Source organism: Trichomycterus rosablanca, chromosome 1, assembly GCF_030014385.1.
Source record: "Trichomycterus rosablanca isolate fTriRos1 chromosome 1, fTriRos1.hap1, whole genome shotgun sequence".
NCBI classification, from domain to species: Eukaryota; Metazoa; Chordata; class Actinopteri; order Siluriformes; family Trichomycteridae; genus Trichomycterus; species Trichomycterus rosablanca.
This window is the reverse complement of record NC_085988.1, coordinates 40,017,702-40,041,805: the sequence shown is the minus strand read 5'-3', so window position 1 is coordinate 40,041,805 and position 24,104 is coordinate 40,017,702. Positions and strand designations below refer to the sequence as shown.

General features: G+C 39.1%; 1 protein-coding gene across 7 annotated transcripts in view; it reads right to left on the bottom strand.

Annotated features, from left to right (window-relative positions):
* Positions 1 to 24,104, bottom strand: part of srpk2 (SRSF protein kinase 2) — an 89,673-nt gene that overhangs the window by 4,374 nt on the left and 61,195 nt on the right. For 3 of the 7 annotated variants that reach the window (XM_062992866.1, XM_062992853.1, XM_062992883.1), the window contains 13 exons: positions 22,737 to 22,897; positions 21,390 to 21,498; positions 18,798 to 18,885; positions 18,467 to 18,554; positions 18,268 to 18,374; positions 17,396 to 17,561; positions 12,448 to 12,491; positions 12,073 to 12,340; positions 10,489 to 11,319; positions 8,157 to 8,257; positions 7,227 to 7,334; positions 5,537 to 5,606; positions 119 to 211 (listed from right to left, as the gene is read on the bottom strand). In XM_062992866.1, the coding sequence (XP_062848936.1) occupies positions 119 to 211; positions 5,537 to 5,606; positions 7,227 to 7,334; positions 8,157 to 8,257; positions 10,489 to 11,319; positions 12,073 to 12,340; positions 12,448 to 12,491; positions 17,396 to 17,561; positions 18,268 to 18,374; positions 18,467 to 18,554; positions 18,798 to 18,885; positions 21,390 to 21,498; positions 22,737 to 22,897 (2,234 nt within the window). Of the gene's footprint in view, positions 1 to 118; positions 212 to 775; positions 869 to 2,523; positions 2,610 to 5,536; positions 5,607 to 7,226; positions 7,335 to 8,156; positions 8,258 to 10,488; positions 11,320 to 12,072; positions 12,341 to 12,447; positions 12,492 to 17,395; positions 17,562 to 18,267; positions 18,375 to 18,466; positions 18,555 to 18,797; positions 18,886 to 21,389; positions 21,499 to 22,736; positions 22,898 to 24,104 lie in introns of those variants that run through there. The other 4 variants (XM_062992858.1, XM_062992874.1, XM_062992899.1 and 1 more) reach the window with 4 other exon arrangements.

The following is a 24,104-nucleotide window of genomic DNA, read 5'->3' as shown; positions in this document are numbered from 1 at the left end:
ACAGTAAGTGAATGAATATGTGTGTGTGTGTGTGTGTGTATAATTATACCAGATGTATAATAATTCTCTTATTCCAGCGTTATGTTTCTGTACACTTGAGGACAGGAAGCTCTGTTACCTTTCTTTGAGAAGAACTCATGGCTGTATTTTCCTGCAGCAATCACCTTAAGTGGTACACTCCCCAGCAGCTCCATAATCAGAGCGATGTGGTCTGACCACCACACACACGAACGCACACACAACAACAACAACCACAACAAAAACACACACACAAACATCAGTTAAGCATGCACACACACTCATACAGGAGGACGAGTAGATGCATTAAGCCTTGCTCATGAACAGACACATGTTTAAGGAAATGCAAAACTCCTACACTGTACCTGCAGGCAAGCATAACTGGAACTGTGCTGAATCATTATATTCTGATTTATCACACACAAGCCTGGGCAGGTCACATTATAGTGCTTTGCATTCTTAAGTTTGAATTATTCTACATATGTTTTGATAGGCTGTAGTACTAAAACACTATACGGGCCCCATACAAGTGCATGTGAACCTTTGACCTTAACTGTATTCAATGGTTTCCCTTTAGGCAGCCATGTGATTCAGGTTTCTGCTCAAATTTAGGTTTCACTCCTATTTAATACCACAATATCCATGTTGATAAATATTCACCAAATGTATTTTTTATTCTTAAAAAAAATAAGTGTGTGTGTCTGGGTTGAGCAGGATTGTGCATGTATTCGTCCTCCCTGAGTGCTCTTACAGCTACCTCTCCGGTTGAAGAACTCCCGGGAATATTTTCCAGATAGAGCAAAGTGTCGTGGAATACAGCCCAAAAGCTCTATGATGTGGGCTATATGATCTACAGAGCAGAGGGACAGGGACGGAGGATGAGAGCAAAAGAGGAGGGACAGGGAAATGGTGTAGAAAGTTAAGAATGAATGAGAGGGTGATAGAAAGGAATCAAGAAGAGGAACAGAGAACAGGAAGAAAATGTAGCGTTAGTGACAGCACAGTAAAGTCTAGTGAGGATCTATACCTAGAAGTACACAGAGAATACCTACAATTAGGCACAATTTGGCCCTTATCAAACTCACTCAAATCCTTACACTTGCCCATTTTTCCTGCTTCTAACACATCAACTTTGAGGATAAAATGTTCACTTGCTGCCTAATATATCCCACCCACTAACATGTGCCGTGATGAAGAGATAATCAGTGTTATTCACTTCACCTGTCAGTGGTCATAATGTTATGCCTAGTTGGTGTATATTTCATGCCTAGTTGAATTTAAACAAGACTTTTTGATTTTATTTTTAATCGATTTCTGTTACACCTTTGGCATTCTATAACTAGAATGATTAAACCTGACACTGCTGATTGTGATGGAGGCAAAATGAAATCAATATGACTTTTTCACATGAGTGGACATGAGTCCACACATAGAATTGTTTCATGGATGATTCGGTAAATAATACCAGTAAACTGAGATTGTTTTTACAAATTCCCTTTAAAGCATGGCTTGACTGCACAATTTTAACATCATGTGTGTCCTCTGTGTGAGACATCTTTGCAAAATAGAAAATACATTATTTTATTCTTATGAACGTTTAATTTGCTTTACATTATTAAGAGCTGAAGAGAGTTTGATGCTGCTCATTTGTAAAAATAAAGCAGTGTTAATATGAGTAGTCTTCACTAGCCTTTAAACTCCTTTTTTACTTTATATAACAAAATGTCATGTCACATATCACAGTGTGTCTTTCCTCTCCATTGTAAATCTTAAACTATAAAGTCATGTGGTATATTTCAGTGTCTGGCTTTAGAAGCAAAGAATGTTTGCACACATGGTATGGTCCACACTAAAGTTGGACAAATGCATGAAATTGCCACATAGAATTTACACTAGGATGTTTTTAGTTAAACTATTTGAAAGTCCTAAAGATATCTAAGTGTCACTTCTTCATCATTAGCGTCACAAAAATGGCAAATTAAACCCAACGGGCTTGTTGGGCACGCTACAGACACAACTGGCTTTGTCTGAGGCAGGGAAAACTGGATGGGTGTCACATCATTGATGCTGCAACAGTGACTTCTACTGCCTATTTAAGGTGCCTGCATGACTGGTTAAAGAAACCTTTAGCGTGTTAGATAGCTGTTGCTGGCTTACCTCAGCTTAGGTTTTCCAATGGATGTCCAAAAGTCCTGTTTAAATCTTTTGGTGTATTAAACATGCTAATTCTTCTACTCTTATATTTTGTCTCTTGCTAGTGTCTCATCATGTGAAGTATACATGTTTTTCTCCAATGTGCTGTAAATTATTAGGAAGAAGCTCTAAGTGAGAGAAATTTAACTGCACTTTATAATGTCCATACATACCACCACCTAATAAGTTTATCATGTTTTGAAGAATAAAGTAAGCAGTACAAGTCTAAGAAATTTAGTCAGTAATACAATTTAGCACCTGCAATAAAGGATTATCTCAAATTTTACCCAAAACTGTCATGTTTTATTTTGTGTCAGTTGGCAGATAATTTAGTGCATGACTATTCCATAAGATAATTGGAAGGTGCATAAGGTTGAAAACTAGGAGGATCAGTCAGACTGAAATAAAAAGGGAAAAGGGGGAGTTTTTCAATTAGGCTAAAGGCAAGAATCCCAGTGAAAAAGGGTAAATGGGTAGACTACAGTAAAAGCAGACACATAATGTAAACAATACACTGATATCTAAGAATGCAAATGGAAACATATACATTACCAGTACAAAGTCCACATCCAGAAAAGCTTGGACATTTTGTAAAAGGCAATAAAAATCAAGAATGAGCAGACGCGTCTCTACATTAGGGACCGGTGGGGGCAGGTTCCATTAGGTGTGTGATGGTGCAGTGCACAACATTATCATTAAATGTTATATACAGTGTATCACAAAAGTAAGTACACCCCTCACATTTCTGCAAATATTTTATTATATCTTTTCATGGGACAACACTATAGAAATAAAACTTGGATATAACTTAGAGTAGTCAGTGTACAACTTGTATAGCAGTGTAGATTTACTGTCTTCTGAAAATAACTCAACACACAGCCATTAATGTCTAAATAGCTGGCAACATAAGTGAGTACACCCCACAGTGAACATGTCCAAATTGTGCCCAAAGTGTCAATATTTTGTGTGACCACCATTATTATCCAGCACTGCCTTAACCCTCCTGGGCATGGAATTCACCAGAGCTGCACAGGTTGCTACTGGAATCCTCTTCCACTCATCCATGATGACATCACGGAGCTGGTGAATGTTAGACACCTTGAACTCCTCCACCTTCCACTTGAGGATGCGCCACAGGTGCTCAATTGGGTTTGGTCCATCACCTTTACCTTCAGCTTCCTCAGCAAGGCAGTTGTCATCTTGGAGGTTGTGTTTGGGGTCGTTATCCTGTTGGAAAACTGCCATGAGGCCCAGTTTTCGAAGGGAGGGGATCATGCTCTGTTTCAGAATGTCACAGTACATGTTGGAATTCATGTTTCCCTCAATGAACTGCAGCTCCCCAGTGCCAGCAACACTCATGCAGCCCAAGACCATGATGCTACCACCACCATGCTTGACTGTAGGCAAGATACAGTTGTCTCGGTACTTCTCACCAGGGCGCCGCCACACATGCTGGACACCATCTGAGCCAAACAAGTTGATCTTGGTCTCGTCAGACCACAGGGCATTCCAGTAATCCATGTTCTTGGACTGCTTGTCTTCAGCAAACTGTTTGCGGGCTTTCTTGTGCGTCAGCTTCCTTCTGGGATGACGACCATGCAGACCGAGTTGATGCAGTGTGCGGCGTATGGTCTGAGCACTGACAGGCTGACCTCCCACGTCTTCAACCTCTGCAGCAATGCTGGCAGCACTCATGTGTCTATTTTTTAAAGCCAACCTCTGGATATGACGCCGAACACGTGGACTCGACTTCTTTGGTCGACCCTGGCGAAGCCTGTTCCGAGTGGAACCTGTCCTGGAGAACCGCTGTATGACCTTGGCCACCATGCTGTAGCTCAGTTTCAGGGTGTTAGCAATCTTCTTATAGCCCAGGCCATCTTTGTGGAGAGCAACAATTCTATTTCTCACATCCTCAGAGAGTTCTTTGCCATGAGGTGCCATGTTGAATATCCAGTGGCCAGTATGAGAGAATTGTACCCAAAACACCAAATTTAACAGCCCTGCTCCCCATTTACACCTGGGACCTTGACACATGACACCAGGGAGGGACAACGACACATTTGGGCACAATTTGGACATGTTCACTGTGGGGTGTACTCACTTATGTTGCCAGCTATTTAGACATTAATGGCTGTGTGTTGAGTTATTTTCAGAAGACAGTAAATCTACACTGCTATACAAGTTGTACACTGACTACTCTAAGTTATATCCAAGTTTCATGTCTATAGTGTTGTCCCATGAAAAGATATAATGAAATATTTGCAGAAATGTGAGGGGTGTACTCACTTTTGTGATACACTGTATGTTGTATATTCTTTTTTTCATAACCACTTATAATATTGTTGCGCCTTTATTACATATGACTAATGCATTCCTGTACCTGTTACAAGGCTGTTATATATCACTGCAGAGGTTAAGTTAGCTTTAAAGTTGGACGTTTAATGTTCGCTGTTTGTGTCGCGAATTAGGGACCGTCTCAAAAGTGCTTACATGATGCCTGTCCCTCAGCATTCGGTCTAACCAAGTAAGCAAATAAAAACACTTTGTATGTTCGTACGAAATTTCAATAATAAACTATGGGACACCAGTAAAATAGATTTACACAGGCCTGTGTCAAGATTGAGTTTGAGTTTTGCATTATTACAAGGCCTGTTATTTTGGCTGTAGATTAAGGCACGTAAAGCTTTGGGGACCCTGATCTGAAATGTTGCTTTCAATGTGTTATTACATTCGTATTCCACAATGATCATATGCTGACTCACAAAGTTGTCAATACACCAGGTAATATACCATTTGTGTGAGATCAAATTCTGCTATCTCCTGCTGTACGTTACCGTGTGTCTTTGTGACTTCACTTTTGAGGTGGTTTTATGTTTGGATTAACTGAGCAAGAAGGTTTGTGTGTAGTTTCACTGATGGGTTGGCTAATACTGACCATACCAAGTTTATTGTGCCCCACCACGCTTTCTGTGCCAGAGACAACATTGAGAATGAGCGACTTGTTAATTATCTTAAATCTTCGTTCAACTGACAAAAGTACATAGGAATTATTTTAAATATTTCACACATTCCTCCTTTTATTGCATTTCACAAGTGTCCCAGCCTTTCCCAAATGTGTAAATACTAGTAAATACTAATATTTAATATCTCTAAAATTATTGTAATTCTAATAAACAATAGTCAGGTAATGTTTAACCCAAATTAAAATACATTGGATGTTAAAACATTGGGGTACAGTGCTGGATAAAATCATTTGCAAGCTGACAAAATGTAATACAGTACATTAGGCTTGAAAATCTGACTGTAAACTAAGAAAGACATCTACCTTCATCACGTGAGTAGTCCTCTCCTGAATGAGGCTCAAACAAGTAGTCTCCTGTCGCCAGCTCAAAGGCCTAGAAACAGAAGCAAGACCAGTAAACGGCCTGTTGTTTGACAGCTACAACGACTGACAAATTAAATAGTCTGTTAGACTACATACATGTATTATTAAATTATTAATGCATGACAAGGTTATCAGATCAGTTGATCTTGGCTGTGCCACGGTCTTGTCTGAAGCTCAAAGGTGACAGAGCCTATGCAGTTACAGTGCAGATACACCTGGACATTTGGTCAGCACCCTCCGTTGCTGCTTTAAATCTAGATTATGAAGCTATTTTTCCTGGTTTGCCTTTGAACCTACTAAATAATGGTAATGCTTTTGCTTTGTTTTGAATTTTATGTGCCATAATTACATGTTTTTAAAAGTATTCTTTGAATTTATTTGTGCTTTATAAATAAATTATATAAATAAATTATTTATTTACTACCTAGGTCACATTGCCTGGACGCACATTAACATAATTAACATATTAAACACATATTATGATGTACCTAGATGGCCATTAATACTAACTAATAATGAACTAATTTTACAAACATTAGTATAGGACAGTATACCACTTTAGTTTCTCTGCATCGGAATGTCTGCTGAAAGTCAAAATCTATGTGAAATTTTTTTGAGCTTTTGCTTTTGTTAAATAAATCAATGTGCCCAAATTTAATGTAAAATTAGACCTAGATACTGGAATCCATATTATGTATACCAATAAATGCTAATATAGTACAGCTGTAATCAAAAGTCTAGTTGTAAAAGTTGTAAGAACCAAAAATATATGAACACCTGACCATGAGCTTGTTGTATTTTAAGTAGTGTTCACTTTTAGTCTTAGTAACGCCGTGTGTAGGGCGAAAGTAAAGTAACACAAGCAGTGCAGTATCACTGCTCCCTAAGCAACGCAGTCCAGAACCGGGCTGCATGTCAGTGTGAAGATGGATTATGTAAAAATATTGTTTGCACTAAATGTTACATGATGTTCTTTATGTTGTTTTGCCTAAAATATAGTTCTGATTTATTATTATAAAGAATGAAAATAATAAATGTTAAACAGCCTAAATAAAACATTTTGATAATGTTCCCATGACAGTGTAAGACCCGTTATATTTTTTATAGGTGCAACCCTAACCGCCTACTCCCCGCTCCCGCTCAGATAAACACCCGACATACCACCCCCCACCCTATGCCTTCCGCCAACCCGTCAGCCCAGGGTGTTCCTTATTGGCAAAGTTGGCAACCCTAATTAGATCTCCTGCACCTAAAATAAAATGCTGATGATGACTGAATTAAATTGTTAGTGTGAAGGCTTTACTTAATTTTATGATTAATGGTAAAGCTGGTCTCTCTCCATGTTCAAAGTTATTTGTGAGGGCAAACTGACAGATGACTTAAAATGTTAATTATTTAAGCTTTAATTTACCCATTGAACGGGTCACCTTGGCCATCATCGCAACAATTGCCCCCCCTGAGAGATTTGGCAGGAGCCGCCACTGCACTTTATATTAACACATGTAAAAGTTTACAGATTTGGTTGCGTTTGACTGTGTTTACAGTGTTTATGCTATTGGCCTCTAGCTGGCTAAACCATATAGTGCAGCGGTAGAACAAAACATGAACAAAATCCAGGCAGAATTCTTACCATACAGGCAGTGCTCCAGATGTCTGCAGGAGTGCTGTAACCAGCACCGATCAGAACCTCGATGGATCGGTACTGTCGGGTCTGAATGTCTTCTGTAAAGTGCTTGTGCTGAAACAGAAAGCACAGCTTGTGACTCCTATAAGTTAGCGCTAAACAGACGACATACTGTTAAATCATTATGTTTGACTATTTTTAAAGTAAAAATTTAAATGTGGCTACATAAACTAGGACATTGGGTCATTTGATGTTAATGAGTAAAAAGATTTGAATGTTGTTGAGGTCAATTCTAATAATAATAAATCCTATATTTATGGACTGAACTTGTTTATATTCCCTAGTTTGTAAAACAGGGATGCAGTAAATCATGCAGTAAATTTCCCCCCATGACTAAATGCTGACAATTTCCCCCATGACAACCCTCTGACATTTTGGTTAATGCCGCTCCTGTTTTAGAAAGAGTCTGTTTAGTCAGGGGCATAACAAAAATCTTGAAATGTATTATATATATATATATATATATATATATACAGTATATATACGTATATATATATATATATATATATATATATATATATATACTGTATATATATAGTTTTTAAATATAAATTCTAAATCTTTGTTCTTAGCATTCATGTTCAATTTTAACATGTGGCAATTTTTTTTTCCGGCTGCCCCCGTATTTTGGAGTTTGGCCACAACAAATCTTGTCCACACAGGTTTTATGCTGGCTGCCCTTCCTAATGCAACCATCCTATTTTTATTATTTTTAACTGATCAGTTAACTGATAGCAGTAAAGCTGGAGAAAAAAAACTGACATCTCATATATGCTTCATCCCACATAAATCAAGCAATCAACTGAGTTATAACTACCAAATACAGTACTACAAAACAATATCAGCTTAATTACTCCAATTTCTTGCTTCACTTACCACCCAGCAGGCATTGCCCAGGTCTGCTATTTTAACCCGGAGTATTTCGGCATTGCGAGGGTCCAGAGGATTCACCAGCAGATCAGCTGCTCGTGCTTTAGCTAGGAAAAAAATTACCGAGCTGTTACCAAAGCTATTAGCAGAGCAATCCTTTAAATGACAACATAATGATTAAGACTTTTAACAGAATTTAATAAAACTGTGTCAAACCTTCCAATCATCTTTAACCTTTATGTCCCGATCACGTTTTTTTGTTCCCGATCCCGATCATTAATTTTGATCCCGATCCAATACCGAGTCTCAAACCGATACTTGTATTTTCTAGTTACTGTCTAGATAAGAACTAGATAATACTGTTCACACAGTGCACACTTCAAGTACATTATAGTTATTCACATTAATCCAATGTATATGTTTAACAACTGAATAGCTCTGCAGTGCTGTAGGAAAAAAATTGCCTGCATCCAAGCTATTGCTTAATGTTCTTTTATTTTTACAAAATAAAAGTAAACAAACTTAGTGCAGCATTGTAGTAGTAAAACTAGAACACTCAAAATAAAGTGAAGGTTCTTTTTGAGGAAAATCAGCATCTCTGCCGTGTTAGTGGACAGCCGGTTCCTCTTCTCATCATTTAATAATAAACTCGCTGTATTCGGCTGAGTGTTTATTTTTTAGGTGCCGTATCAAATTGGTAGTAATTGTACGTAGATCGTTTGGTTAAATTATATCTGGTTTGTTTCTTATGAGCCACCGTACTTGTACGCGTGTTGTAACTGTAACAAACTTTTCTGTGGTTGTATTGTGACAATGGTTTGATGGACGTTTCTATGCAAAGTGAGTGTGTTTTGACCCTTTGGGGCTTCCATAGTGCATGGAATAGCATGCTTGGCTAACGCGATGACTCTAGCTGTCCACTATTCGGTACCGTAACAGAAGAAGTTAATAAAGTGTTATGCTCCCGACAATTTGTGAATATACCGTGTATTACCGTGTTTATTTCTTTATTAAACTAGTGCATCACTACGTTGTTTTGTAAACCGGAGTGATCCCTGACTCACACACCATATAAATAGTAAAATTCTACAGTAATGAACGCAGCTCTGCTCCTACCGCCTCGTGAAACGCTCACACTGCAGACATTACACTTCACTGTTGTACTTGTTTCACTTTCCAATTTAAAGTATTTCCACACAGCGGACATGCTGACGTAAAACGAAGGATCGGCCTTAGTAAAGTCGATACCGATCAGTTAAAAAAATGCCTTGATCGGCCCCGATTACGATCTTTGTAATCGGATCGGGACATCCCTAGTAGTAAATCACATTTCTGATAGAATTACATTTACTTTCACATATTATATTTCCTACTTTGTGCTACTTTGTAACATATTACAATACTTTGGACATGATTGAACATATCAGTTTGCACTACGTTGGTTTCATTTCTGTGAGCAGTCTGGCATACTCTCCTCATGTCGAGTTTCCTTCCACTTTCCAGTGGTGCCCTGACAGCAGGAGGACTGGCTCTTCTAAATTGTGCCTGCATGTTTGTAACTACTTTATTTATTAAGATTTTAACATCATGTTTTACACTTTGGTTACATTCATGACAGGAACGGTAGTTACTCGTAACACAAGATTTATCAGTTCACAAGTTCAAAGTCAAACACAGTCATGGACAATTTTGTATCTCCACTTCACCTCACTTGCATGTTTTTGGACTGTGGGAGGAAACTGGAGTTCCCAGTGGCAACCCGGAGAGAACATGCAAACTCCACACAAAAAGGACCTGGCCAGCTCCACCTGGGAATCGAAGCCAAGACCTTCTTGCTGTGAGGTGACAGTGCTACCCACTGAGCCACAGTGCCACCTGTGTAACTAATTAAATGGGTAATTTTGTGTTGCCCTGACCTTCTTAATTAGCTTCCTCCGCTGCAACAGACCTCCACCCTGACCGAGGCAAGACTATTACGCGTCCCCTCTGACACGTGTCATGTGTCAGTGTCATTCTCTACTAGTTATGAATCAACCATCCCTTGTGCAGGCACCTTGACCAGCCAGCAGAGGCTGCATTTGCTGCACCAATGAGAAACCCATTCGACCATCCCATTTTTAAACACAGTCAATCGTGTCTGAGTAGAAACCTGGCTGGTTGATAGCACAGCTGATATAACTTGAGAACTCAAGGAATGGTACCCTGTCCTGTTTCTGGTTTGTGCCAGATCTAATGCCACCCTAAAAAAATTAAACCAGTTGCTAGAGATAATTCAGTTGAATTAAAGTTTTGGACTAATGGAGAGATCAGTATGTATGTTTTATGTATGTATATGCACCTTTAGGAGTGTCCCCGGTGCTGGAGGAAGAGACGGTTCGACTTCGCTCAGTTTCAGGGTTCAGGATCGCCTCTCCTTCCTCAGTTTCACCCTCGTTCGGCCTTGGGTCCAGCGGGAGCTCAGGGAAGCGGGGCACAGTGGCTCTGTGTCGACCCCCATTACTAATCGTTGTCGTCTCACCATTCAACAGCTCATAGGAGGCGTCAGAAGCTTCCCGGTCAGTAGTGCTGATCTCCGACTCCACCAGTGGGCACAAAAGAGGAGTGGGCACAGACACTATAGTCAGGGTGCCTGATGGATGATTGTTTTCCTTTGCATCCACAATTGCATGACCATTAGTTTTGGGTGAGTCATTGTGACCCTCTGTTGAGTTTTCAAGTTCCTGGCATTCATCCTCTGCTTCTTCATCTTCCTCATCATCATCTTCATCATCAGCATCATCTTCTTCATCTTCTTCTTCCTCATCACCATTCTCTTCTCTTCTTTCTTTTTCATTTTCTTCTTTTGGCAGCTCAGGCTGATCCTCTTGTGCACACTCATCTGTCTTTGGCTCTGAATTCTCATCAGAGTGTGCTGGCTTAAGCTCTTCAGCTGTTGCTTCTGCATCCTCCTGACCTGCTTTATCCTCTGGCTCTTCTGCAGCTTTCTCCTGCTCTTCCTCATCTGTGTTTTCTTGGTCCTCCTCATTAGCAGAGCTGTTGCTCTGTTCATTTTGTGGTGTGTTGGTCTCTTGTACTGCAGATGAATCTTTTTCGTCAGGAATGTCTGTGACGGAGGGAACTCCACAGTCCTCCTCTTCCTCCTGCTGCTGTTGCTCTGGTGGAGCTGCACCTAAGAAAAAAAGGATCCAGATTAGTAATTAAAATTATTTAAAAAAAAATGTGTTGCATCCCTTTCAATAATTTATACGAGGGATCTTCAAAAAGTTATGCACTTTTATATTTTGGTTGGAAATGATGAGGGCAGGAGGAGAAGTAATTGGTCGTGTCTGAGAGACTGAGAGAGCTTAGTCTGGATTTAGTGCCATTTGATTTCCAACTTTTTGAACCGCTCAAAGAAGCTTTAAGGGGAAAAAGATTTTCATGTGATGATGATGTGAAAGCAGTGGCTCAACCAAAAACATTTTTTGCTGGTTGGTACGACGCTGGGAAAAATGCATCGGAAGGTGACTATGTAGAAAAGTGATGTCATTTGTTTTTGAAATTATTAATAAACAGAGTTGTCTAGACAGCTGTTGTGGCTTTTAGAGCAACCAGAGAACAATTTGGCATTTGGTCTTTTTTCTCAGGCACTGTGTCTGCTGACCAACAGACCATTTGGAATTTATTTCAATAAAACAAAATAGGATAGATTTATTGAACACCTCGAATACTAAAATAGAATTGACTTAGAAATCTGAGACTGAAATTTTCTAGATTCTTCTAGGCTGTGTGTGAAGCTGATGGGCTACTTGCTGAGGTGTTTTGCATTAAGAGAAGCTTGTGATGCTGCTGATAATGATAATGCACAAAGATATAAATAAGTAAGTGAGGAGGTATAATAACACAGAGTACATGTCTCTTTGACATGTCTATGTCTACTTACATGTGTGATTGGTTAATCGAACAGGCCGTTCCTTCTCTTCCTCCCCCTCTTCCTCATCGTCTATGTCCTCCTCATCATCGTCCTCATCTTCACTTTCTCCGAGAGCTAGTGCAGGTCCAATAGGAGGGTTTGTCTCCTCACTGGTTTTCTGTTTCTCAGCCTCTCTCTCTAATGCCTCGATTTCCAACATCCGTCTCTCCAGCAGCTCCGCCTGTCGCTTCTGCTTCTTCTTTAGCTTCTTCTTCTTGTTCTTGGAGATCTTCCCCACCTGTAGAGGGCAACACATGCACAAAGTCATGAGTCAGGCTCTACATGCTCAAGATTTCGCATAAGAGAATGAATGTGGCAGTAGTAAGGTTGAAGAGACTAGCATACTTTGATACTGCTCCCTACCTGCTTGAGCTGGGGCGCTGTACTCACTGTGTGGAGGACAAAAAAAAAAAGATTAGTACTAAAAATCAGCATGTCGAGTTAAACCATATATTTTTTGAATACATATCTCCCCTCAACACATTACTAGTGAGTATTTATAGCAGAAACACAAATACGTTAATTTGATACTAACTATTGGTGGCAGACTTAATTTAAGATTAAAACACTAACCAACAAGTAAGTAATTATATAAGTTTATATACATCAGCACTATGTACTGAAAGCATGTAATATGCAGATTTTAATCTCATCAGCCCACATGCACTAGTTTACCAAAGCAAACCTGTACTACAACCCGCCTCTTGTAAACCTTTGCCATTAGATCCATTCCCTCTCAGAAAAATGCACATTAGGGCTTAAGGTCTTGCCGGGCTCAATGTGTTTAATATTTTGTTAGATTGCTATAAGGTAGTTAATGAATTACGGTTAACAGCAAACTAATGACAGTCAGTTTAATGTTAAAATAATTTAACAAAAATAGCAATCCCATATTGGACCGATACTGGCTTTTGACATTATTAGACCTAATTTAGACTTAACATTTATATGTATTTATTAGGGCTGACTCGATACCACTTTTATGTTCGATACCGATACTGCAAATTGAGTGTCTGCCAATACCGATACCAATCCCATACATGTCTCAATGCACCATGGTTAAACTAGCTATCTAAATAACAATGCTCACGCTGTGAAACTAATATTCTAAAGGAATAAATACAGAACCTACAACATCACACTTCTGCAAAACTGCTGTTTTTATTTTAACTTTTACACACAAAACATTTAGCTGTATTTTTGGCTTGTTTAACAAAAGTGTCCACAATTGGAAGATGTGGATGTTAATCAAACGCAATGGACCAATTAGAATTGACGCAGAGTTGAGTTTTTTCGTTAAAGTTCTGTCACATTTTTAGATTATTAAAAACCAAAGTGCACTTATTAAAAAACCTGCTGGATTTTGAAGAGGAAAACGGGAAATGGTGGAGTTTGTTTATTTCATAACACTAATGGATTAATCATTGAGGATGTGAGAGATCTCCAAGCCGGCACAAGACCGATTTAAGCGGTTTTTATTGTGTTTAAACAGTGTTTTTAGATGTGGCAGTAGTAGATGATTTTTTTTAAATGCTGAAAGTTGAAGTAGATCAGTGTGTTTTCATTTCTGAATGGCTGTTGCAGATGAGTTGGCACAAGTTAATGATATCATCAAGAGTGAGTGGCAATAAACGGCACTCTGTTGGAACATACAGTATCTTCGTGTGTTATTTGCTTTACACACAAACAATGGCCTTATTTACATTAAGTGTTATTTAAATTAAGCAACAGTATCAAATCGGATTACACGTTTTTTACCTTCCAATATCCGATCCAGTAATTTGGGCCAATATCGGACCTGTACAGAGTATCGGATCGGTGCCAGCCCTAGTATTTATATATATGTAGTTTAAAGCATGTTGCCATTATATCTGTAATGCTCAACAGAAACTCAGCAACTTCAGTAAATTAACACTATTCAATACTTAATTAATCTCTAGACCTTGCTTTTACACTTCCAACAAAGCAAAATATTTGCAAGTCCTTAATTTTCAACAAAAGCTGGACTGTAAAGTAAAGTAAAACCTACTAAAAATTAGAAGTGAAGCACTAAGGCGAATTCTACAGGGAGCTGGGCGTAGAATATTTTTCTACTGTAATATATTAAAAGGACAAATTGATTGCTTTAAATATATCCAGACATGCAATAAAAATTCTGCAAAAAATCTGCCTAAAATTCTTACATTCTGTTATTGAATGTTAAAAGTCTACTGTGTAACCCACCATGGCTGTATCTTAAGCGGCATTAATGCTAAGTAATTAAACAGAACTAGCTCACCAGAGCTGAGATCTTGAGCTCTCGAGTTTGAATGTCAGAGAACAGAACACCAGACGTGTTATCAGACCTATTATATGTATTATGGTAGTATATGATTTAAGACACAGTCTATGTCAATAATAAGAATAAGAATAAACACAGGTTTACTGAGTGTAGATAAATAAAATTATGTATGCACTGGGTCAGTAATTTCAAAACCAGCGTTACTCAAGACTGTCAATTAATGATTTACTTGATGCTGCATGACTTTAACTGGTTGTAGTCAATAAGGATTTTGGTGATTAATCAATTAAACAAAAATTACTGCTAAAAAAAATGCCTAAAAAATGAGTACTAAAATGTCATTTTTAACAGCAAGCAATTTATATTGTGATGAAGTACAGAGTGAGACAGCTAGCAGGAAGTCACACATCACTAACAGGCAACAAAGCCAGATATCCCATGTTGTGCTAAAATCTTACTTTCTTCTAAAATACACCTTTCAACAAGTTGGCATTTAAACAAAAGTTATTAGGATCTTTCGTCCTTTGACCCAAAAGTGGAACATTTATCATATCTAATGCTGTGCTTAAGTCAGGAATAGCATAACATATACGTGCATTACAAAAGCCATTTTAGCTTGATTTATAGCACTTATGTTAAAAGCCTAGCCACACCCGAAACTTGCCATTCCCCATGCTTTAAAGTTAGGCTAAGGCTAAAAGGCTTCAGCCTGAAATGGCCCACTACTGTGGTTTACGTAGCAATTCAGTGGTGACTTGCAGTTTAAGAGTTCATTGTCTTATAGCAAGCTCCATAAATGTAGAAATCCAGAAATTAATTTGCACCCAAAACAGGTCTTAGTGTACACAAAGTTTAATCCATTAAAGGTTTGCTAAGCTAGGCAACCTGTACAACTGTAAACAATAAAAACCACAAACCATATTTACACACCCTAATCTATCTAAGCCAGCATGTTCTACTGACTTAAAAACATATTGTTCAATGTATTTTTTTGCTTTCCCTGTTTGAACTCAATACAGTCATGGCCAATTGAAACTTATCTCTCTCTAATCGCTGCCGCCACCCCCACCCAAAGTCGAGGAGAGCCAAGCCTGTCACGTGCCCTTTCCAACATGCATACAGATGATTGTTTTTTTTCTCCTGCCAGGGGTGGGGTCTCACTGAGCACAGTGTTGTGTGGGGAGAACCACGCACTGCTATCCATGATCAGCTGCCCCGTGTAGGGGGCCTTTTTTAAACTAGCAAGCAGGAATCCAGATCAGCTACTCTCCTTCCCCTACAGACACACAGCCAACCGTTTGTCTTTGTAGGTGCCCGGCCGGCTGATAGCAGAGCTGACATTTGAACTCAAGAGCTCAAGATCTCAGCACTGGTGGGCTAGTTTGTTTTACCGCTGTTTACACCAAAGCGCCCAACACTGTTACATTTTCAGTTGATGGTTTGTAGTTAGGTTGGGTAGTCTAGTAATATACTGTATATACAGTGGTGGCCAAAAGTCTGAGTACTATTGACAATGCCTTTTGCAATTTCCTTAAAATGAATGCAGTTAATGCATATCGCTCTGCACATTTACAGTCCACAATACATTTACCACTGTCATGGCCTGGTTCATAAGAAAATGACTTATATGTTCCTACTAAAGTAGGATTTATTGGAAATGGAAAATGTGTGCCCGTATCTCTGCCCTAGTTCCATATTAATGCTGTTTGCTATTTCTAAAGCCAGGCTCTTGTCAGCTCTTCACTCAATTATATTGTGAGGCAGCTCAGCTATAACAAGCCTGTCCTTACAGACGAGTCATAAACGGGGTCAAGATCTTTCCCAGCACTTATATACAGATCAGAGTCTGACTTCTGTGAGTTCTGTAAAGCCACCTGGATTCAAGTCCACTCTACAACGAGGTTTGACGTTAATGGAAAAATAAAAAAACAAAACCAACAGTAGCTTTGTCCCTAGGTTATGCAATGATGTACTGTGCATGCAATGCTGGTATCTTGTTCTTACTAGGGATGCATCAATACCATTTTTTCCCAACCGAGTACGAGTACAAGTACATGTATTTTTGTTCTCGCTGATACCGATACCGATACCTATTTAGAATGATGCAATCTGGAGCATTATGGAATAGTGTAGTTTTTAGTGTAAAATAGTGCAGTGGAACAGTTGCTTGGGTTGCCATCACTAATTGTAAAAAAAAAAAAAAACACCTCACAGCATCATTGAGAAAGCTTCTGACAAGCTAACGTTAACGTTCATTAATAAACGCACGTAATTAACGTGGTGCACATCATACATGCGATGCGATTCTGCTGATTGAAATATTTACTTTAAAAGGATAATACAGTCCGATCCCATCTGAGCCGATTCTATCAGCACGTACATTCGTGGTTCACCTCGGTAAATCGTAAACGACTCTGAGTCGGCTCCCGCTCTGTGGTAATAACCAGTATAATTAAGCCTGAGCTTTATAATGTAAGCGAGTCACACAAAATGTTCTGTAGTAGTTGGTGTTTATTTACAACCGCAACATTCATTATAACAGTAAAAACGGAGAGATAACTGAGAAAAGAAGCTTAAAATGAGTCGACTGCTGAATCACTTGTATCGACACTGAACAGAGTATTGAACACAAACACGTCCTATAACAGCGGTCGCTGCTTTTGTAACCGGTTATCTTCGCTGTTAGCTCTATTTTGAAGGGTTTTTTTTGTCAAACGGAACTAAATAACATTAAACGTAAATGTTGACTTAGTTTTAACAGACCAAAAACTCTTGTGCTGGTAAAATATGCAATAAATGAAATAAGGGAAAAACATTTGGGGTGAAAATACAGTTACAAGACATAGAGTGCATGTAAGAAACATGAAGTTCATGTAAGTCTTGGAATTTTAATAATTTCTGCCACCAATTTAAATTTTAAATCGCTAAGTCAGCAGAAGAAGCTAGAGAGATCTAAAATAACACACTACATTATGTTTATGTAAAGAACCAACTATGGTGACTAATATGTACCTGCAGAACCAGAAGGAGGGGGCGCCCCTGCTTTCTGCCACTCAGTGGCCTCCACAGCCATACGTCTCACAAAGGCATCATCCACACACATCAGGATGTTCTCCGGCTTGATGTCTGTGTGGATGATCTTGCACTTAGTGTGGAGGTAATCTAAACCCTGCAAGACCTGCAAATCAAAAAACATAACAAGTATGAATCACTGGACAATCACTGGAATGATTCAGAACAACAGCTGGGATTTATATTGCTGTCATCCTGATGCAGAGAGAAAGGCTGTGTCTTTGAAATAGTAATAGACACTATTTTATTTTAAAAATGAGACCCCGGGGGAAATTTCAACCAATTTTTTTAAATCAAAAGACTACAAAGGCTACAAAAGCCATAAAATTCTGTCTGGAGTCTGGTCTTAGATGGACAGACCATTTCCAGCCACTTATATTTATGCCTTCTAATTTAAATAATGTCCAAGACATGACAGAATCGACACACTGGCTATTTACTTGATAAAAATGTGCATGACATGATTAACTAAAATTAAGCTAAAATTAATTATCATATTTAGCCATGATAAAACCATGTGTCTTTCAATTTGACAATTAGGTATCCCAAACAATAATTAGGCTACCTTTATAAAATATTATTAACATTATGCTGTTTCGCCACTATCAACTTTTAAATGTTCTATATAATATAGTGTAAATAATAGATTTCATAATTTATTCATTTTCACTGAGTGCTTTATTCTGTGTGACTCTGGTGATCAACATTAGGAAACACTAGGTACAAAAAAAAGAAATACCCTCCTGACAAGACCCCAATCCAAGGCAAGCCATCACACACTCCCAATTTATTATGTATGCAGGTGTCTGTACCTGTCTAATGATGCTCTTGACACACTGTAAAGGTAGGCCCTGATAGTTCGACTTGATGATCCACTTCAGGAGATGGTGGCCCAAAACTTCAAACACCATACACACATCTGAGAGGTTAAGTCATGTGAAATAACATGATGACATGCTTATACGTCTAGAAAATACCCAAACACCCAGTCATACACAATGTGGAGGATACGAATCCCGTTGATCCCGGAGATCTTAAAGTCATCTATGAGCTGAACCACCATGTCTTTATTGGGATCAGTGGGGTCACTCTCGCGTACCTGATGGAGAGAGGGGTGTACAGTTACCACACACTCTCGAGATTAAATGGAATCAACCTTTAGAATGTCTTGATAACACACATGGCATGTCTTGAAACCTGTCATCTGACACCGGCTGCATTAGCTTAATGAAAATGATTTCTGTACCAGTATATAAAGTAGAGTGTGGGTTTGAACAAACTGAAAGGATGCAGTAACATTCTGTGTGTACTGCATTTTTGTCCTTCGGACCGTTTTACTCACACATCGCAGTAGTTTAATCTCATCTAGTGCTGTCTCTGTGTAGTGCTGTGCACTCTTCACCACCTTCATCGCCACAAAACGCTTTCCTCTGTGAACACAACACAAAATCTGCTGATGAAGTGGGGCTGCTGGACTGAGCAAGAGAAAGTGTCAGTGTGTGTGTGTGTGTGTGTGTCCATATGTGTTTTTTGGCTTCAAACTGAATCACATGGTAAACGGAACTAAACTGCCTGTAGCTACAAACATACAGCACACTCTAATTTTGCACACATATAATGCAGTACTTTTGTCCTATACCATGTATCACATTTAACAAGAGAAATAAAACATAGTTTTTTTACTGTATAGTCTTAAAGTGTGATTTGTACCATAGATTAAACTGTTTAAACTTTAAATTTGCAGGGAAAATTATAGGTCACATTCAGATATTTCAGATGCCAGGGGGCTTGGAATTGAACCAATTAACTGCCTATGATCATTGTCTGTCAGAGGATAGGCATTGTTCCTATGTTTGTTTGGGGTTTTTTCAGGTAGTCCAGTTTTCACCCACCTCCCAAAAATATGCAGAAGGTCTAGACGGCTACTATAAATTGCCCATATGTATGAGTAAGTGGTTAACAGCCCTGTTAAAAATATGTTACTAAAGATAACTGGTGATGAAGACAATGAATAAATCAATATTCACTGACTTAGTGATTTTTTTTCTATTTATTTATGCATTTTTCTTTCAATTTAGCGTAGCCAATTTGTTTTCTGCTGTTGGAGATCCTGATTGTGTTCAAGGAGGGTATATTTGCCTGCTCCATGCCCCGTCCAACAGGAGTCTCTCAACCCCCTCTTTTTCGCCTGTGCCTCGCTGGATTCGCACATAAGGCTTATGCACTTCTGCACAGGTGCCTCGGCCTGCTAATCAGGGTCCTTGCACATCATTTGAATACCCCACTTACTTAGTCTGGTCTTTTCCCACAGAGCAGACTTGGTGGCCAATAATTTTTTTGTTACAGGCACTGCCAATTGTGCCTGATAGATGGCGCCCAGCCGACCGGTAGCAAAACTGATACTCAAACCGGGGTGTTCAGAATCAGGTGGTGTGCTAGTGGAATATCCCACTGCGCCACCTGGGCTCCATTGATTTTGACTGAAAATACTAAAAGCAAGGCAGGAATATACACCCTGGATAAGCTGCCAGTCCATGGCAGAGCTACACACTCACACATTTACCTACATTAAGAAGTAGCCACATGCATTTATTCAGGAGAAGCCAGTTCACCAGCTGCATTTAGGAGTAGCAAATGCACCTGCTGCATTGGGGAGAACACAATTCACCTCATGCATTTAAATATGTTTCTTGCTGCTTTTTTGGAAGGTGGGAGGAAGTTGTAGTGACTAAAGAAAATAGGCAATGGAGAGATTGAAGGGAGACATTGAACCCAAGTCCTGATATTAGGTTATTATTTATCATTTAAAGGTCATACAAAAAGAGGCACAAAACCCTCACATTTTACTCATTGAACTTCAATTTCCCTCTACAAGTCACACATGCTCAAAAAGATTGGAGGCCACTGCCTGAATGACAGATAAGGTAACAGAAGGTCACTAGTGGAGTTTTAATCAGCTTCAGCTGCTGTAAAGTCACAGAAGCTGTGACACTTTTTCATGTCATGCCATTTGGGAGCCTCAAATGTTTTTTTTAAATAAATACATATTCATTAAGATTAAATAAAAAGTCTAGGTCATAATACAAAAGTCTTTCTTCATCTTCTTACATAGCATTTTTGAGTTAATGCCATTCTGAAACTACATGGTGCACTCCAGTGTCTGTGCATGTTGTGCTATGATGGCATGGGTTGTATTTATTTTATGAGAGGCTACAAAAGCATCTGCAAGCTGGCACAGGTAAATGGAGCATGCCCACAGATGTCTGACATTTAACCTGAGGCTGAACTAAGGTTAGGCTGAGGTAGTGTAATGCTAGCAGCCAGTCGATTTTCAGAAAACTTAAAGGAAATGCTACACTGTTGCTTTGAGACAATGTCTATTGTAAAAAGCACTATACAAATAAATTCGACGTGAATTTTGACCATGATAAAATGACAGAATAAAGACTTTCATATGTGTCTAAGATTCTGTGCTACATTTATACCATTTTGGTGGTCAAGATAGTTTTACAACACTCTGATTCAATTAGATGGCTACATTTTAAAGTAGCTTGCCACTACTGGACATTACTGAAACCACTGTTGATTCATAACTGGTTGGAGATTATGCTTTGATTGTGTGTTGCTTGCTGTTGGTGTGTATTGGTTTTGTTGAGTCTGTGGGTTGTGATAATCTCCCAGGTGAGCAGATGCTTGTGAGGTGGATAATTGCTGCACTAAAACTACTGTGCTGAGTGCTAAGTTTCCAGGCTGACATATGAGCTATTAGTGTAATTGAATTACAGGCAGATTTTTAAACTGATAGTGGACTTGAAATTCGATACTAGGATACAGATACTGTCATAAAACCTGTATGTGTGTGTGTTCAGGTAAGAATGCATGTATGCATGTCTTCCCAGGTGTCATTTTGCATGATGGTGCAGTGGTGACTCACTGTATATCCCAGCATAGCCAAACAGTAGAGAAGTGGCCCCAGCCAAGCTTTCGGATCACGTGGTATCTTCCATTAAACAGGTCCCCTATCTTTACCGGATGGTACCCTCCTAGAACAGAGAGAGAGAAAAAAACTAAACTGTTAATTACTATTTAAACATAGAATGTTTATTTTAGGGTTTTCGTCTTGCACTCTAGAGTCTATACCTACATTAAAGGCAATGCTTTAAGTACCTGGTTAGTTTTTTTCACTGTGAAATGTATTAACTAATAAAAAAATCTATTAAAGTCTAGTTTACATACAGTAAAAGTCACTAAAATTTAAAAAGAAATGCTTTACCTACTTCTGTTTGACAGAAGAGTTGATTATATAGGTCTAGCAGTAAAGCTAATCAAAAAAGCCTACACATTATGCAGGATTTTTTTTTTGCATTTTCCCCAATTTTCCTCCCAATGTAGTCATATCCAATTACCCGACTGCATTGTGCTTCCTCTCTACTGATGTTGATCTCCACCCTGTTTGAGGAGAGCCGAGACTGACACACGCCCCCTCGGACACGTGTGTAGTAGCCGACTGCATCTTTTTACCTGCGCGAGGTGAGTTCATATGCGGATCAGTGTATACAGAGAGCCACACCCTGATCACACATTATCCCTCGACTCTGTGCAGGTGCCATCAATCAGCCAGCAGAGGTGGTAATTGCATCAAGGATGAGGTCCCGTCCGGCAAACCTCCCCCTTGAACAACTGCCATTGATTGAACTACCACTGCACTACCATGACCATGACTTTCAGACATTGGAAAATTGTCCTGAATCTTGTCCTAAGCATTGTTTTAAAATCTTATGGTAGAATTTCTAAACTGGTATTTCAGGGTTTAATAAGCCGTGTGTACATCTAGAGTCCTAAACTGTAAATTATTTATTAAGAACAGTAGACTGTAATATTCAACGCTAGTATTTTATGCATTAGTTACAGGGCACTGTCGCAATTTTTTTATACAAGTGTGTGTCAGTTACTGTGACCTGACCAAATATTAAGTTTTTTTCATAATTGATTTAAAAACAAGGGTAATTTTAAAGGGTACACACAACATTTCTTGCAATCCTACATACAATAAACTACATACGCATTGATTGTAGCTTTTGCTTTTACATTTGCGTCATTTAGCAATGCTTTTATCCAAAGCGACTTACAATTCTTAATGAATACAATTCAAGCAATTGAGCGTTAAGGGTCTTGCTTGGCAACTTGGCAATAATGGAGCTTAAACCAGCGACCTTCTGATTACTAGTCCAGTTCCTTAACCTCTGAGCTCCCAAAACAGAGAAAGGGGGTGTGTTGGTACCTTTGCAGTAGTCTGCCGGGTCCTCCTGCTCCTCATCATCTGAGCCCAAAATCTCCTCCTCTGGCTCTGGTGGGGCCACTGGCTCTGGTGGTGGAGGTGGAGGAGGGGGAGGAGGGGGAGGAGGAGGGGGAGCGGATGGGACTTTCTGCTGCGTCTCAGGCCTGTACAGCAAAAGAGAAAGCGAGGCAGTGAGAGGAAGGAACATACCATTCATCAATTAAAACTTCAACTGGTGCCAAAGAGACTGGGTAAATACTGGTGGGATGTGAGCAAACTAAAAACGGGAAACAACTTTACATTGGAAATATTTATTATTATTCCCAGCACACTCTATTAAACAGGCAGCTGCCTGTGGAGGCAGAATTTTTATTCAGAGACAAAAGCTGTTAAAAAATTTCGACCGGATAAAGGTGAAAGTTAAGACAAACAATGCAGATCTGCTGTCATGAGTGAAAAATTAAATGTTAGCTATTTTTTAAAGACAGTATTGTGACAAACGAAGTTTATAAAAGAAAACAAGAACTTGATCACTAATTCCCAGTATTTTAAAGGTCACATTAATTTCCCACTTAATTTAACATTAAAAATTATCTGCATTTAAAACCCATTCATTCACTGACTGTTTTACCACTGCTTTTTCCAGGTCAGGGTTGCGGTGGGTCCGATTCATTGGGCGAGAGGCAGGAAACATACAGGACAGGTCGGCAGTCCATCACAGGGCAAACACACACATTCACACTACACTTTTGGGCAATTTTAGTAGCTCCAGTCGGCCTGGCTGCATGTTTTTGGGCTTGTGGGAGGAAACCGGAGCTCACAGAGAACACCAATGCAGACACAGGGAGAACATGCAAACTCTATACAGAAAGAATCCTGGCTGCCTGGCTATAGAATCAAACCCAGGCTATTCTTGCTGAATGCAACAGCGCTACCCATTAAAGCCCATTTATTATAATAACCATATATAAATCATATATAAACATAGAGAAGATTCACTGGCTGCTTTAAATTGCTCCCGGGCACTCAGGTGGCACAGCAGTCTAATGTACTAGCCCACTGCCACTGAGATCTCAAGCTCTTAAGTTTGAATCTCAGCTGTGTTATCAACCTTGTTGTGTATGAGTAAGCTAAATTGGGGGTTATCATTACATAGACCTACAAAAGCACTCAGAGAGTTTTGTAGCCTAAGAAAACAACCACTGAGCATATGTGAGAGAAACAGAGAAGCAGTGAAAACCAACAACACTGTACCTACTGTCAAGCATAGTGCTGGTAGTGTGGTACTGATTGCATGTCAGTAAAACCAGTGCAATGCAGATTACAGAGTTGTGACAGAAGCTTGTTTATTTATAAATCAAAAATGATTCA